The sequence below is a fragment of the Eleginops maclovinus genome, chromosome 2 (genome assembly GCF_036324505.1).
Source record: "Eleginops maclovinus isolate JMC-PN-2008 ecotype Puerto Natales chromosome 2, JC_Emac_rtc_rv5, whole genome shotgun sequence".
Taxonomy (NCBI): Eukaryota; Metazoa; Chordata; class Actinopteri; order Perciformes; family Eleginopidae; genus Eleginops; species Eleginops maclovinus.
Window position 1 is genome coordinate 1,496,526 of NC_086350.1, and position 15,543 is coordinate 1,512,068.

The 15,543-nt window shown below is 44.7% G+C and overlaps 2 protein-coding genes across 5 annotated transcripts in view; one reads left to right on the top strand and one right to left on the bottom strand.

The window, feature by feature from the left end:
* The window catches only part of LOC134880921 (voltage-dependent calcium channel subunit alpha-2/delta-4-like), a 49,552-nt gene that overhangs the window by 15,226 nt on the left and 18,783 nt on the right, over positions 1-15,543 (top strand). For all 4 annotated transcript variants that reach the window (XM_063907983.1, XM_063907991.1, XM_063907984.1 and 1 more), the window contains 13 exons: positions 277-354; positions 831-911; positions 1,227-1,301; positions 1,422-1,508; positions 2,185-2,256; positions 3,095-3,156; positions 3,634-3,701; positions 4,211-4,256; positions 4,795-4,892; positions 4,972-5,062; positions 5,258-5,350; positions 6,730-6,851; positions 6,950-7,018. In XM_063907983.1, the coding sequence (XP_063764053.1) occupies positions 277-354; positions 831-911; positions 1,227-1,301; positions 1,422-1,508; positions 2,185-2,256; positions 3,095-3,156; positions 3,634-3,701; positions 4,211-4,256; positions 4,795-4,892; positions 4,972-5,062; positions 5,258-5,350; positions 6,730-6,851; positions 6,950-7,018 (1,042 nt within the window). The remainder of the gene's footprint in view (positions 1-276; positions 355-830; positions 912-1,226; positions 1,302-1,421; positions 1,509-2,184; positions 2,257-3,094; positions 3,157-3,633; positions 3,702-4,210; positions 4,257-4,794; positions 4,893-4,971; positions 5,063-5,257; positions 5,351-6,729; positions 6,852-6,949; positions 7,019-15,543) is intronic.
* On the bottom strand, positions 7,967-15,036 carry LOC134875853 (leucine-rich repeat and transmembrane domain-containing protein 2-like). The gene is given in 5 exon segments (XM_063900553.1): positions 7,967-10,223; positions 10,484-11,018; positions 11,021-11,166; positions 11,665-11,729; positions 14,897-15,036. Coding segments are annotated over 5 exon segments (1,353 nt in total). The 3' UTR covers positions 7,967-9,756.

Consider the following 15,543-nt stretch of genomic DNA (forward strand, 5'->3'; position numbering starts at 1 on the left):
CAGAGCCTGCCAGCTAACCGATCAGAGCCGCGGAAAATGAGCCGGATATGGCCCCTTTAATGTCCACAGTATTCCTACATCGCCCCCTGGAGGTCAACCTCAGTTTAAACACCATCAAAGATTAGATTATGGATAGATTAGATATATCTGTTACATTATATTGTTGTTGTTGTTGTTGTTGTTGTTGTTGTTTACTTCATCATTCATTCATCTTTAAAGGTGTGTTATGTTTGGCTTGCTAACCCGTCCCTGTGTTGGCTGGTGTTTGTGTCTCAGCTGTTCACCACCAAGGCTCAGAGTCTGCTGATGATGACCTCTGTGGCCATGCCGGTGTTCAGCAAGAAGAAGGAAACGGTCGGTGGGAACTTTTATCTGATCCAAGAATTAATACAACATATAGAAACTGCACAGTTAATGTAACAACTACAAAATATCCTAGTTTATAAAAACAGGGATTAAAATTGCAAAACGAAAATACAAATGAGGTCTCGTATTCTATTTTGTTTCTTTGTTTTATTTGTTGGATTATTTAATATTTATTTTTGTGTTTGCACCAATACGAAACATCTCTGTCTGTATGATGAAGAGTAATTGTATTGCCCCTCCTCCTGCCTCCTGCCTCCTGCCTCCTGCCTCCTGCCTCCTGTCTCCTGCCTCCTGCCTCCTGTCTCCTGCCTCCTGCCTCCTGCCTCCTGCCTCCTGCCTCCTGCCTCCTGTCTCCTGTCTCCTGCCTCCTGCCTCCTGCCTCCTGCCTCCTGCCTCCTGCCTCCTGCCTCCTGCCTCCTGTCTCCTGCCTCCTGCCTCCTGCCTCCTCTCTCCTGTCTCTGCAGCTGTCTCACGGCATCCTGCTGGGTGTGGTCGGCACCGACATCCCCCTGATGGAGGTGATGAAGCTCGCTCCCAGATACATGGTGAGTCACACCTGTTAACGCCACTTCCTGTTTTTATCCACACACTTTTCACAATAAAAGCTTTCAACATTCCTTGACAATCCCTCTATTTCAAACAATTTAAAATGCAAGATTGGAATATGAATTAGCTTCCTTCCATTTCACAATAAAACCTTCTTCAATTTAGAGCTTGAAACATGTCTTTAACCTTCTTCAATTTCACAATCAACGTTTGCACCATTCATGTCGCTTCCTACCCTTTCACAATAAAAGTTGACATTAACATTTACTGAGCTTCCTTCAATCTTTCTTCCTCTTCCTCCTCTTCCTCCTCAGCTGGGTCCTCACGGCTACGCCTTCCTCATCACCAACAACGGCTACATCCTGGCGCACCCCGACCTCCGACCTCTGGTGAGTTAAACCAGATCGCAGTATCTCCGATTTAAGCCAGGCATGTACTTTAAGCCTTTTATCTGAAGGTACATTCAGTTTACATAAGGAGGGTCATAAAGCGTGTCCTCTGTCCCGCAGTACAAAGACGGGAAGAAGCTGAAGCCGAAGCCGAACTACAACAGTGTGGACATGTCTGAGGTGGAGTGGGAGGACACAGACGAGACGGTAAATACCATTACACTGTAGACGAACACAAACTGACTAGTTGATGGATATTTTCTGAGAATAAAAAGGTAAGTTATGAGGAAAAGACCACCAGACTCAGGGACAGTTTTATACCACAGGCTATAAGACTGCTGAACTCCTGAGCTCTGGGAATGTCTACTCACATCTGTTTATAGTACACACATACATATACTGTATATATATTATACACATCTGCCATACATATCTGTTTATACGTAATAGATGCATCTGTCCATACCTCCTCATTCAACGGTGTGAAGTATTGAAATGACTGTACAGTGTATTTGAATACTCTCAATGTATTCCACATATGTATATATTTCACATCCTTACATCCTTAGTGTTGTTATTGTATATATTTTATTTTTGCACTATTTATCTTATCTTATGTGCGCTGTTGTTGAGTTGTTGGAGGAGCTTGGGATATAAGATTTTCATCACCAACATATACGCGGTATCTGCTGTGCGTATGACAAATGAAACCTTTGAAAAAACTCTTAATAAATCACAAGAAGAAAAATGTATATTCTATGCGATTATAAAGTCATGAATGTGTTTTGAAAATCTTATATTGTAAACTCACAAATTCAATATAAAACTGTCCTTTTTTGTTGTTTTAGAAACTAATCTGATTTTCACGTTTTGCCTCCTTTAGCTGAGGACGGCGATGGTGAGGGGAGAGACGGGCAGCATGAGACTGAGCGTCAGAGCTTCAGTGGATAAAGCGGTGAGGAAATGATTTACTGTGTGTAATATATAATAATAATACACCCAGGATGTTTCCATAAAGAGCCAATTCATATGAGTTCATCAATTATTGCACATTTCCTCATTAACTTATCATGTTTACATAAATAGCTTTAATTTATATTTTTGTTGGACATTTTCTTCTTTGATTCATTTTATACTAATGACTTCTTATGTTTCTGTGTAGATTTGATTCGTATTTATATTTTATTTCCTCCTTTTACTGTTCATTTTTACCATAACTAAGTATTTATTTTACTCTTAAATTGTGCAACCGACACGTTTCCAATTTTCCCCTGAGTTTAATGAAGTATTTTGATTCTGCTTCTAAAGTAACTCAAAGACAGTTTATTTGTGACCTTAATTAGTTATATACTGAAGTTAAATTCAAATGCTGCTAATGAATACATCATTAAGACGTATAGATTATTAAATGATAGAAGGACACACCTGCAGTTCCTCTCCAGGTCAGTAGGGGGCAGTAATGCTTTGTAAAACTTGCTGCTTATTTCCTAAAAAAGAAAAGGAGTACTCCTGATTGGTCTTCATGTAATTAACAACAGCTATTATAAACACAACTGATTCTGTAAACACAAACAATGCTACTTACATCACATCAGATGGAGAAGCTAACAGAGGCTAACATTAGCATATCGACTTTATTTTCAATATTCATTCATAAAATACCCAGAGAGTTTTGTAGAGACATTTCTTCAAGGCACCGGAACCAAACTCCTTCACTCTGGATGTTAGATTAACTCAGATGGAGATCCAGCTTTATATTTATTATAACCAATGTTTCCCTTCTCCTCCAACAGAAACGCCCTCTGTTCCTCGTTAACGATTACTTCTACACAAACATCGATGAAACACCTTTCAGGTAAATCTGCTGTTTTACACCGTAAGATCTTAAAACACCTTGAAGGAGATTAAAGGAGGAGTTAAAGTGTGGTGCACCTGTACCTGCTCATATGAAGTGTTTTTAAGTGTGGCTTTATGAATGTATGTTCTGTGTTCAGTGTGTCACCTGCAGGAGATCATGTTTAAGAGTACCAGCAGCTTATTAATGTGCTCCTTTGGGGGTATTTAGACACCTTCAAAAATCAATATCTTCTCAATTATATTCTTGAATAAGAATATTTTCACAGTTCTACCTTGCTGTCAGACTCTGTAGACATTGTCTGTACTCTATCCAAAAAACTTTAGATGTTTATGTAAAATAATGAACAGATATCGCCTCAAATATCCAATGTGCAATCCTCCGTTTCTGCTCTCACGTGTACCTGTGTGATGTCACCGCTAGAGGGCAGCATCGCTCTGCTCCACATGTTAAATATACAGGTGTGTTTCTCTGCAGCTTCAGCATGGTGCTGACCAGAGGTTACGGGAAGCTGATGTACTTTGGAAATGTGTCTGTGGAGGAAGGTAAGAACACACACACACACACACACACACACACACACACACACACACACACACACACACACACACACACACACACACACACACACACACACACACACACACACACACACACACATCTGACTAACTAACGTAGAAATATCATTGCAATGTGCTGTGTTTTTCTCTTGGTGTTTATGATTCTATTTTACGTGTCTATAGCTTACTGAATCCTGCGTTTTACTGAAACTTTATTTAATGAACTATTTTTATAAGTAGCCTGCGACTAACGCTTTATCTTTAATTGCTAATAACCACACTGTAGTTGTTATCTTGTTGGTCGAATGTATGAAAATACAGTTTAAATCTTCTTGAATCTAGATGTAGAAAACTCAATTCATGATTAGTGTTTTCATGCATTCAAAAAGACAACTTCCTACATATTCTCAGAGGATCCATCTCACATGTCTTCTGTTAAAGGAAGTAAACATTTTAATATGAACTGACTGAAATGTGTGTTCCTTCCTCTGCAGGGCTGCACGACCTGACCTCCCCCGACCTCAGCATCGCCACCGAGTGGTACGTCTGAAACAGGAACGCATGTTTAATACATGAAGTTATTTAATGCATTATATTAACCTGTACTGTTAGCCCTCAAAACCATCAAGAAAGCATTGTTTATTATAAATATACATCTTTAAATATTTTGGGCGCTGCATAAAAATGTCACGTTAACAAATTCAGTCGAAAAATGTTTTCCTTTAGAATCTGTTGTTTAAAAATCTAAATAACCCATAAATAATTTCAGAGATTAACACATTTAAATAATCTACATTTTATTATAGAAATTATAAACTTTAAAAAATACTAAATAATAAACCTTTAAAAAACCTTAGATTAAATCAATTATTAAATGCATTGATTTAACTTATTTAACTCAAATATGACTTTAAATATAGCTTTCAATATTTCGCCGCTGTGTAAAAACGACGTATAAACAAATCAATATTAAAGCCATGAGAAAAAGTGCATCAGCAGCAACATTAGGCCTCACTTAGCATTGATTACTAATGAAACTTCTAATTATATATTGCTGAATAAATCCTCTCTTCCTCAGGACGTACTGCGTGACAGACATCGACCCGAGCCACAGGAAGTTCTCTCAGCTTCAGGCTGCCATCCGCTACCTGCTGGGGCTGGAGCCGGACCTGGAGTGTACGAGACTCACAGTGAAATCATTTCTCTCCCTCCCATGAATTCGATAAATCCTACTGATTTTATAATACCTGTGCAGGTGACGAGGTGCTGCTGCAGCACGTGCTGTTCGACGCGGTGGTGACGGCGCCGATGGAGGCGTACTGGAACGCTCTGATGCTCAACGACAAGTGAGACTTACTGATAAATACCTGATTCACACAAAGGAATCACACATGTTTAAAGTGAGTGTAGAAAACTAAGTCAAAATAAGCCAAACAGAAGAAAGACAGCAGACAAAGAAAGGGGTACACATCATTTATCAAATATAACATAAATGCAAGTTTGAATAACAAGCTGTCCTTTTTTGATCCTGTAATCTGCAGGGTGGAGCCGGGGGTTGAGACGGCGTTCCTGGGTACTCGCTCCGGCCTGATGAGGGTCACACGATACGCCGGAGTGGAGAGCAGAGTGGCAAAGTAAGACCAGTTAGAACATGTCTGACATTTACTGTCGTCGATTGTGTTGCCATATTGCATGTGGAGAACCATTTAGCTTTGACTCCGATTTCATAGTGTGGCGCAGGGATGTTGTATTTCTGTGTTGGACCCTGAAGGCAGCATCACCCTGGTCCAATGGGATTTCTCAATTGGAATTTGGATTATTGCAAAAAACAATCTGTGTCAAATAAATGTTTTGTTTGACAGAATACTCTCTACATATTAAACCTGCTTTCTGATTCTGAAGTAAAAAAACTAATGTTGGGCTATAAAGGAACTACAGCACGGTCACATGACTTCACGTCTCCACCGCTAAGCTAAAGGAGGCTAATGTTGGGCTATAAAGGAACTACAGCACGGTCACATGACTTCACGTCTCCACCGCTAAGCTAAAGGAGGCTAATGTTGGGCTATAAAGGAACTACAGCACGGTCACATGACTTCACGTCTCCACCGCTAAGCTAAAGGAGGCTAATGTTGGGCTATAAAGGAACTACAGCACGGTCACATGACTTCACGTCTCCACCGCTAAGCTAAAGGAGGCTAATGTTGGGCTTTAAAGGAACTACAGCACTGTCACATGACTTCACGTCTCCACCGCTAAGCTAAAGGAGGCTAATGTTGGGCTATAAAGGAACTACAGCACGGCCACATAACTTCACGTCTCCACCGCTAAGCTAAAAGAGGCTAATGTTGGGCTTTAAAGGAACTACAGCACTGTCACATGACTTCACGTCTCCACCGCTAAGCTAAAGGAGGCTAATGTTGGGCTATAAAGGAACTACAGCACGGTCACATGACTTCAGGTCTCCACCGCTTAGCTAAAGGCGGCTAATGTTGGGCTATAAAGGAACTACAGCACGGTCACATGACTTCACGTCACCACCGCTAAGCTAAAGGCGGCTAATGTTGGGCTATAAAGGAACTACAGCACGGTCACATGACTTCACGTCACCACCGCTAAGCTAAAGGCGGCTAATGTTGGGCTATAAAGGAACTACAGCACGGTCACATGACTTCACGTCACCACCGCTAAGCTAAAGGCGGCTAATGTTGGGCTATAAAGGAACCAGAGCACGGTCACATGACTTCACGTCACCACCGCTAAGCTAAAGGCGGCTAACGTTGGGCATGATGAAGTTGAGTCGTCTCATTTCGAGGCAACCGCCGTTTTTAAACTCACCAGTGGGATATTTACTGATATTTACTTACTCAAAAACCAGGACCCCTTCCTGCAGCACTCTGCATGTGTTGTGTCTTTAGTAAACTAAGACACAACACGTGCTTGCATCCTTCTGTAACTTCCCAGACCAGGATTATTCATTCTGCTTTAAAGTCAAATGTCTTTCCCTCTGCAGGAGGTTTCTGACGGCGGCTGATAAAGACAACCTGTTCACCATGGATCACTTCCCGCTGTGGTACCGCCTCGCCGCGGAAAACACTCCCGGGAGCTTCTACTATTACCCCGTCAACGACAAAGGTTCACTATCTCATAACCAGCGGTGGACGAGGGATTCAGAGGCTTTATTTGTACGTAAGACTCAATTCATCAGCTGACTCTGAGGTGTTTCTCCACAGGAGTGAAGTACGTGATCGCGGTGACGTCAGCGATCGTTTCCTCCGAAGGGAAGACGGCCATGGCTGGAGGTAAGTCTCTAATTCAACGTTATTTAAAAGCTGTGATTTTTATCTTATTTCTGGGAGGTGCAGAAGCCCTGAGAGGCAGGTGAGAGGACATCATTCTTCAGTGTGATCTACATTCTTGTGCTGTTCCATAAGTTAAGATGAGTTTCTTATATTTTGGGTTGTGAAAGTGAGCTAGAAAGCTGGAAAGCTACATCCAGTGTGTCCTGTGCAACAGCAGAGTGGGACCAGGTTACATTTTGATTCTTATAAAGCTGGAGGGAAAGACACAACACCAGTTTTGTTATCCAGTTACAAAACCTGCAGCAGCTGTAGTCTCTCCTCCACAGTGTCCGGAGGCAAGTGATGTAGTCCCTGAGTTTGTTGGAGGAATGTGAACATATCCTGCTGATGTTCAGGTGTATATCAGTGTGTAGTGTCTCTACTTTAAAGAGTCCTCTCCTGCTGATGTTCAGGTGTATATCAGTATGTAGCGTCTCTACTTTAAAGAGTCCTCTCCTGCTGATGTTCAGGTGTATATCAGTATGTAGTGTCTCTACTTTAAAGAGTCCTCTCCTGCTGATGTTCAGGTGTATATCAGTATGTAGTGTCTCTACTTTAAAGAGTCCTCTCCTGCTGATGTTCAGGTGTATATCAGTATGTAGTGTCTCTACTTTAAAGAGTCCTCTCCTGCTGGTGTTCAGGTGTATATCAGTATGTAGAGTCTCTACTTTAAAGAGTCCTCTCCTGCTGGTGTTCAGGTGTATATCAGTATGTAGTGTCTCTACTTTAAAGAGTCCTCTCCTGCTGATGTTCAGGTGTATATCAGTATGTAGTGTCTCTACTTTAAAGAGTCCTCTCCTGCTGATGTTCAGGTGATATTGTGATGTTATTAAAAAATGAGAAAGAAAGTCCAGGATAATTAGATAAATATAGAGTTTATTATCTTCCGCCTGATTTACAGTCCTTGAGTTGAGTTTGTTTTATGTACTTATCACAGAAAAGAAATGGACAAAATACTTGAAAACATCTGGATATTAGATCACACTCTCTGTCAGTACCTCAGACTCTGTAATGTTGGGAATAATTGTCTTCATAAATGTTCGTTTGTGCTGGATTTAAGGTGTTGTAATTCAAAGCTTGCCCTGCAGGTGGCAGTGCAGCTCTAATGTAGTTTACCTCAGTGGTGATGAAGCAGCAGGCCTCTAACACGGTTAAAGTGTCTGATATCTGAAGGGAATTCAACTGGGTGTCCATCTAACAGTGGGGATGTAACATATAACATAAAATAAGTGAAGAAAACAAGATAATTTGTGCAAAAACAAACAGAAGAAAAGTCACATTTCACAGATTCAAAGACTTTTTTTTTTTGGCTCAAAACTAAGAGGAGGTTTTTTCAGGATGTGTCCGAAAGCGAAACACAGATGAAGCGAAGGCAAGGTGCAGGAGTGCATCAGCAGCTTCAGAGGAGTTTAAAAGCTGCAGCGCGGGGAATAACAATTCACAGAGCATCCATACATTAAAGGAAGTGCTGCGGCATTCTCTCCATACAGTCCGCTCCATTAGCCACTCTCCTTTCAGCTCAGAGCTGCAGGGCTTCCCCCTCCAGACGTCAGAGAGTCCTGCGATCGTTTCACCAACCCAGTTTAGATTTTACCACGCCCACTTCTGCTTTAACATAGCTCTTCGTGACTGCGCCATGGGCGTAGAAAGAGGACGATGGTATTAACGCCGTCTACTCTAGCTTGGAGAAACGATATGGGTTGTGCAAGTGAAAAAGGTTCCAGCGCCCAGAGGAGTATTTCTTATCCTCTGACAGAGTTAGAGAGGAACAAAGACTGACGCTGGGTCGACGCTTTCGTCATGTGGCCGTGGTTAAAGCTCCACTGGGTCGGAAACACGATAGACGTTTCCTGGAAGAATCAGGAATCAGACAAAAGCAGCGGCGCCAGAATCGATACCTGTGCACGATGCATGTCTTTCGGAGGAGACATCTGCCTGTCCTCCAGGTCCGTGCAATCAGCTCATACACTGCCAGTAGAAGTAATAAGCCTGGCTGATTCATTGGTGTTAATATGGTTAAGACAGCAGTACAAATGCTTTGTTATAGTCACTGAAGGAGAAACAATATGAAGGGAAGTCAAGGTGCAGAAGTGCATCAGCAGCTTGCAGGAGTTTAAAAGCTGCAGCCCGGAGACTAAAGGAATCTGTCCAAAGTTACTGGGTTTTTACACGGTGTAATATTTAGCTTCTGCCTGCTAAGTGAAGCAGAAGACGGTGAATACAAGAGGCTGAAATGGGCTTCCTCTGGAGGGTGGCTGGCTCTCTTAGGGATAGGTGGGAAGTTTAGACATCAGAGCTGCAGCGTTTAGTGTCTTAGAAGAATCTGAAAATCTTACAAAAGCAGCGGGTCGGTGATTTGATAGCCCATGCACAATGGCCTCTGTAGAAGAACTGCCTATCCTCCAGGTCCATGCAATTGAGTCCTACACTGCCAGTATAATAGCTTGTCTGATTTATTGGTGTTAGTATGGCCAAAACAACGGGGAAAGGTGCAAAAATGCTTGTTGGCAACTGAATTTGTCCAAAGTGGGCCAAAAATGGGAAAGCTGAATTTTCTACTGGGTTTTTACACAGCGTGATCTTTAGCTTATGCCTGCTTAGTGAAGTTGAAATATTAGCTGATGTTTCCAGTCAGTTTCCGCCTCCAGACGCTGTCGAGTGTCCTGGAAGAATCAATAAAATCAGACAAAAGCGGTGTGTCAGAAGCTGCTGATCCGATACCCGTGCACGATGGCCTCTTTGGGTGGCGTGTCCTCCGGGGAAGACATCTGCCCGTCCTCCAGGTCCGTGTCGGCGCCGCACTCGGCCATCAGAGGCTGCCCTCGGCTCTTCATCTCTCTCTGGTAGCGCGCCATCAGCGAGGCGTAGACGCAGCCGTAAGTCGCCGCCACCACCATCATGACGCACACCGTGCCGCAGATCACGCCCGCGACGATCTGCGTGCCGTGGGCTCGCCGGACGCTGACGGGCCGGTAGCGCTGGCGGACACATTCGTCGTTGCTGCTGATGCGACCCGGCGGGCAGGGGGGCCTTGTGGTGTAGCCCGGAGCGCCCTCTTTGGCGGTGCTCTGCAGGCAGTGGCTGAACATCTCTGCCGGGACGCTGCGGATGTCCCGGCCCTTCAAATCCCCCGGGAAGCTGCACTGCATCGCATCCACCTGGCCATCTGTACAGCGGACGGAGAGAGAGGACACACAAAATAACCTGTGAGAAACCCCAACAACATACTGAGGCTGGCCAACTACATACACTCTGTCCCCAAACCATGTCCTGAACTGCAGACACTCCACTATACTCTGAGCCCCAGTCAATCCTAAAACTAAACACAGTGTGGAGATTGATTGCTTTGATTAGTCTGCGTTTGAAGTACAGACTTAAAATACAAAGTGATTCGCATCAGCTTCAGAGAATCTAAAGTCCGCTCACCCCTGTAAATCAGCCACTCTATCCAGTGCTTGAACTCTCTCAGCTTGCAGTCACACTCCCAGGGGTTCCCCGCCAGCCGGAGCTCCTGTAGCCCCATCAGCGGCTCGAAGGTGACCCGGTCCAGGGCCGCCAGACGATTACTGGCCAAGGAGAGCCAGTCGAGTCTCTGGAGCCCGTCCAGCAGACCTTTGGGCAGCCACTGGAGGCCATTGGCGGACAAGTCGAGGCCTCGCAGCCTCCAAAGCCCCCTGAACACATCCTTGCTCAGTCCGGCGCCCCCTTGACTCCCATTCAAACCCTGGAGGACATAGGTGCTGTTGTTGGGGTCGGAGGGCAACGAGCGGACCCCGAGGTAGTTAGAAGAAAGATTGAGGAATCGCAGGCCGCTTATGTCGGAGAACGCCCCGGGCTGCAGGGCGGAGAAGTGGTTCTGGGAGAGGTCCAGGAGTTCCAGGCCACTGAGGTTCGTCAGCTCGGTCGAACCCAGGGAGGAGAGGTTGTTCTGGGGGAGGCGGAGGATCAGAGAGTCCCGGTCACCAGCGCCAGGACGGTCGTCAGAGACAGGAGGCCGGCGGCGGAGCAGTCGGTGGTGTTAGCATAGCAGGTGCAGACACCGGGGCAGCTGTGGACCGAGCCCAGCAGAACCAGGAGAACCAGCACCAGACCGGACAGGGCTGCACACACTGCAGGACAGGAGACACTTTACTACACACTCCAAGAGAGCAAACTCAAAACACTGCAACACGAGCCATTGAAGAGAGAAAGGAAAGCTGATCGTCACGGACAAAGCATTTTGGACACTAAACCACACTAATATTTATCAAGCCCACACTGACTACGCTCCTACACCCCAAAATACCTCCACCACCTCCTCTACCACACATGTTAGGATACCCAGTTTTCCATTGGCAGATTATCTTGAATGTATGGTTCAGATTTCGAGTAATTCCTGAAGTCTGAATTTGGCTTTCCACAAAAATGTCCGATTTGACGCCAAGATGGTTCATGTATGGCAAGTCAAACAGACTTTTTTTTCCCAAGCCATCATTGGTGGCCATCCAGAGTAACCGGAAAGGAGTTTATTTGCCAATTCCAGGACTTGTATCCACCATATTTCCCTGGTAAATTCAACTGTCTGCAGCCCTGATACGGAAGCAGATTACAGGGCCGTCCGGACTCACCCAGACTCTCCTTGTGGTTCGGTCCATACTGGTCCAGGTTCTTCATGTCTGTCACATCGACTCTCCTGTTGCTTCAGACTCTCATCCGTCGCTCTCCGCCGGGTCACACCGAGCTGTGAACCACTTCCTGAAAGAGAAAAACCAAGCTGTCATCTGTTGGACGATAGATTCATGTGACACCCATCGCTTGTTTCTACAACCAAGGGACGTTAAGTCTCCACATCTTACGATACCTGCGATCTTTATGTACAGATTAGAAGTGAACTCGCCAACAAGATCAACAGCCAAGTATCCCAAATCTGGGCCTCGTGAAGGAAAAACTCCAGCTACTAACGTTAAATAATTTCAGAAACAGTCGATGCTCTTTGTCGGACAAACTGTTTATTTGCAAGACTTTTTGGGGCATTTCTTTACAGATATTTAAGCGTCAATAGATCTCCAAATAAGGTCATATCTGCCTGAAGGAACCGCTGTTTATTTGCCAGAAGAGCCAAACAGTTCTCAACTTAAATGTAGATGGTAAGCCAACGCTTGGAGACGGAAGGCAACAGTAAAAGGCGCAAAAAAGCTTTGTTATGGCAACTGAAAGTTCCCCAAAATCTGTGAAAGCTGAATGTTTTATGAGGTTTTTAATGTTCAGCTTCTGCTCGCTGTGAGTGAAGGAATCATAGCCTGATGTTTCGAGACAGTTTTCATATCGACAGGCTTTTAAATTGGACGTTTTTGCTTTAAACAAAGGACACATTTGCTCTTGTTTATCTCAAACTTGTATCAGTCGTCCTACAATGTGGAGTGAGAAAATGAGCGACTGTAATGCTTGACTGCTTTACTATAAGGGATAATCCTCTGTGAGCTGTGTTTAGATTTACTTTGCTCTCTTCCAGCTTCGTCTCGTTGGCAGCGAGCTTTACGCCCCACATCTGGTCCAGGGTTTCATTTTTGTTCTGTTTCTCAAACCTCTTCGCCGCCGTAAAGAGTGCAACTCGATATGCGAGATTAAGTGGAGTATGTCGTGTGCGCTGATTAAAAAACATCAACAGCTTAGCCTCGGGCGGAGCTGATCCAAACTCTGTTGGCACTACAGGCCGGGGTTGTGCTTGTGTCCTCAATCCTTCCCATTCTTTGCCTTCAGAGAGCTTGATATTGAAGTGAAATAATCCTCCGTGTTTTTCATGCAGCAACATCGGAGAAAAGCCAATGCCAACTTGTGTCTTCTTAACGCCCACTCGCAATTCCTGAGCGCTGCACACACAGCACAGCGTCAGCACCGTTGCACACAATCGAGGGAAAACGTTTGGATTTTTGACGATTCCTGCATTTCTAATTCCTTTTTTCTTAGTTTTAGAGGCTCACATGTGCAGGGGGGAGGTGTGCATGAGAGATAACGCTGCAGAGTTAAAGGAAAGTGCCATCGCTCCATCATCCAGCTGCAGATGCTTTATAAAGAGCGAGAGGAAAGCTGCCTCAAGGTCTTCCTTTTGTTGCCCGTCTTCCCTTTTGTTAAGTTGGCACAATGATGCCAGTCACTCTGCTGCGGTGCCTTCAGGCCACAACTGACATTAGAAATGGGGGGGAATCACAATGCAGGTAGAGGAGGAGATAATGGGAAAACGGGGAGAGACAATGTGGATCCCAGAAGAGTGTCTGACGTCACTTCAAGAGGTCAACATTAGAAGTCAAGCAAATCTTCTGTGCATGTTTAGAAGACATTATCCAGTGTGTTCGGATTCTCCAGCAGTTCGTTGTTTGTTTAAAGACCTTATGAAACTAATATTTAGATTTCCTGATGTGAAGAAACCAATGTGGACAGTTAAAGGAACACAAAACCTCTCCGCTGACCTCCTGCAACCCATCACTGTTTCCAGAGAAAGGCTTGATCACGCTTTGTGGAGTCGCTCACAGACACTTGACCTGTCTCTATTTGGTACTTTTCTGCATCCATTTCCAATTTGGGTTCTCACAGGAAGTTGGATTTAACAATCAGAGTTATTAAGACGTTGGGAACTCCATCTGTCCGGCCATTAGACTGTTCTCTGCGTACAGAAACGTAGAACAATGAAAGCCATAAATGTGCTTCAGAAAACGTTCTTCAAACTGAACAAATGTAGGTTTTCTGTATCGTTTCTGAACCTCTCTGGACCCTAAAGTGTGGATACTTGACGAGTTTCAGCTCCTGAATGCGTGCAGCACAATGCTAACATGCTGTAAAATGAAAATGCAATTATCTGCAGGCCTGGGAGCTCTGGTGAGACGTTGACTGACAGCTGTCACTCACTTCAGATCAACGACAGCTTTAAGAGGATAGCAGAGAGATGAACTCTGGAGGTTGAGACAACAGATGGGCGTTGAAATTACACTTTGTAGAACAAGGGAAAAAGGATTTACAGGAAAACTTGATCTTGTCTTATGTAAACCCTGCACACGGAGCCGAATAATAGACCCTCCACACACCCACTGTTGCGTGCACACACACTCTCAAACACTTCAGTAGCTGCCGGCCGAGGAGCCGAACAAAAGCAAACGTAGAGGTTGGTATGTCATCTTCTGTTTATCAATAGCTGGAGTCGCTCCTGGCTGCTTTTCAACATCTCCCTCCTCCTGAGCTGTGCACCACCAGGCGGCTCTTTCTTTTTGACTTTTAAAGACTCCGCAGAGAGCTCAGAGGCTGCCCCGTGTAGGTCGAGGACGTCACATTTGCCTAAACTCAAACGTTACCCGGCAGGTACACGCGTGAGACAATCCAACAACCTTTCTAGGCCAGAGACGTCACTGGCTTCACACTGAGGTAGAGGACGGTTTATTCCTGAAGTACTGCTATTAAAAATGTGAGTCAAACTAAGGCTTTGGTTAAAGGGGTTTTAGGGTTTTTCTTTTTCCGGGTGTGTGCTTTTAGTGCATGTAAATGGTCTGCAGAGACTTAAATCCCAAAGTTCTGCAACATAGTGACATCACTACAAAACACTCGCTCTTCTCTTGGCTAGCGCTCCAACGCACTTTACAACACTTTGTCACTTTTTTTCTCAGCATTTTGATTTTCTCTTAGAATTCAGACGGGGCTCTGGTTTCAGACGGAGGGTGAAAAGAGGTGCTGCAGCACAGGCAGTATGAGAGGAATAAAGAGCTTTCCAGAACAGACGTGCCGACTTATCTCGATTTGAAACTCATCTCTTGGGGTTTTGTCCCGCCGATGTGACTATCGTGGCATCTTGCTGGCTTCCTAATGGCCCCTGACAGGAAACCCCCCTCCACCACCAATGGCGGCTGCACTGTTCCTCCTCCATACAGCCTGAGAGCGATGCAGTTCGGTCCAAAAGGCCGAGAGCACAAACACACTGCAGCTTTCACACTGAGGTCAGGACGAGACTCCCACATGCTCTCAGACGCTCCATTACAGGAAACAGGCTTCCACTTTAACGGCCACAGAGTGAGAGAGATTTACAGTCTGATGTATGTGTTGGTTCCAAAACCACGAGCACATCTTAGAGGTTTTTCCAGCAAAATACAGCATGAGGCGCTAACGTCACTTCCAGTAAAAATTAAACCCCGCCCACTTTCCGGTGAAAATCCTGCATTAGAGCGAAGCGGAAAACAATAGTGTCTTCATGTCTTAAAGCTGCTGAGTCATATATTGAGGAACGTGCTGCAGCTTCAGAAACTATGCAGATATAGAAACACAAATAAGACAAAACACACGAAGAAACACAAACGCTGCAGATACAAACAATCCAACTTAATCCTCCGGTCCCAGCTGTGTGCGTCCCTCTTTAGTGTCCCCTGGTCTCCAGCTGTGTGCGTCCCTCTTTAGTGTCCCCTGGTCTCCAGCTGTGTGCGCTCTCTTTAGTGTCCCCTGGTCTCCAGCTGTGTGCGTCTCTCTTTAGT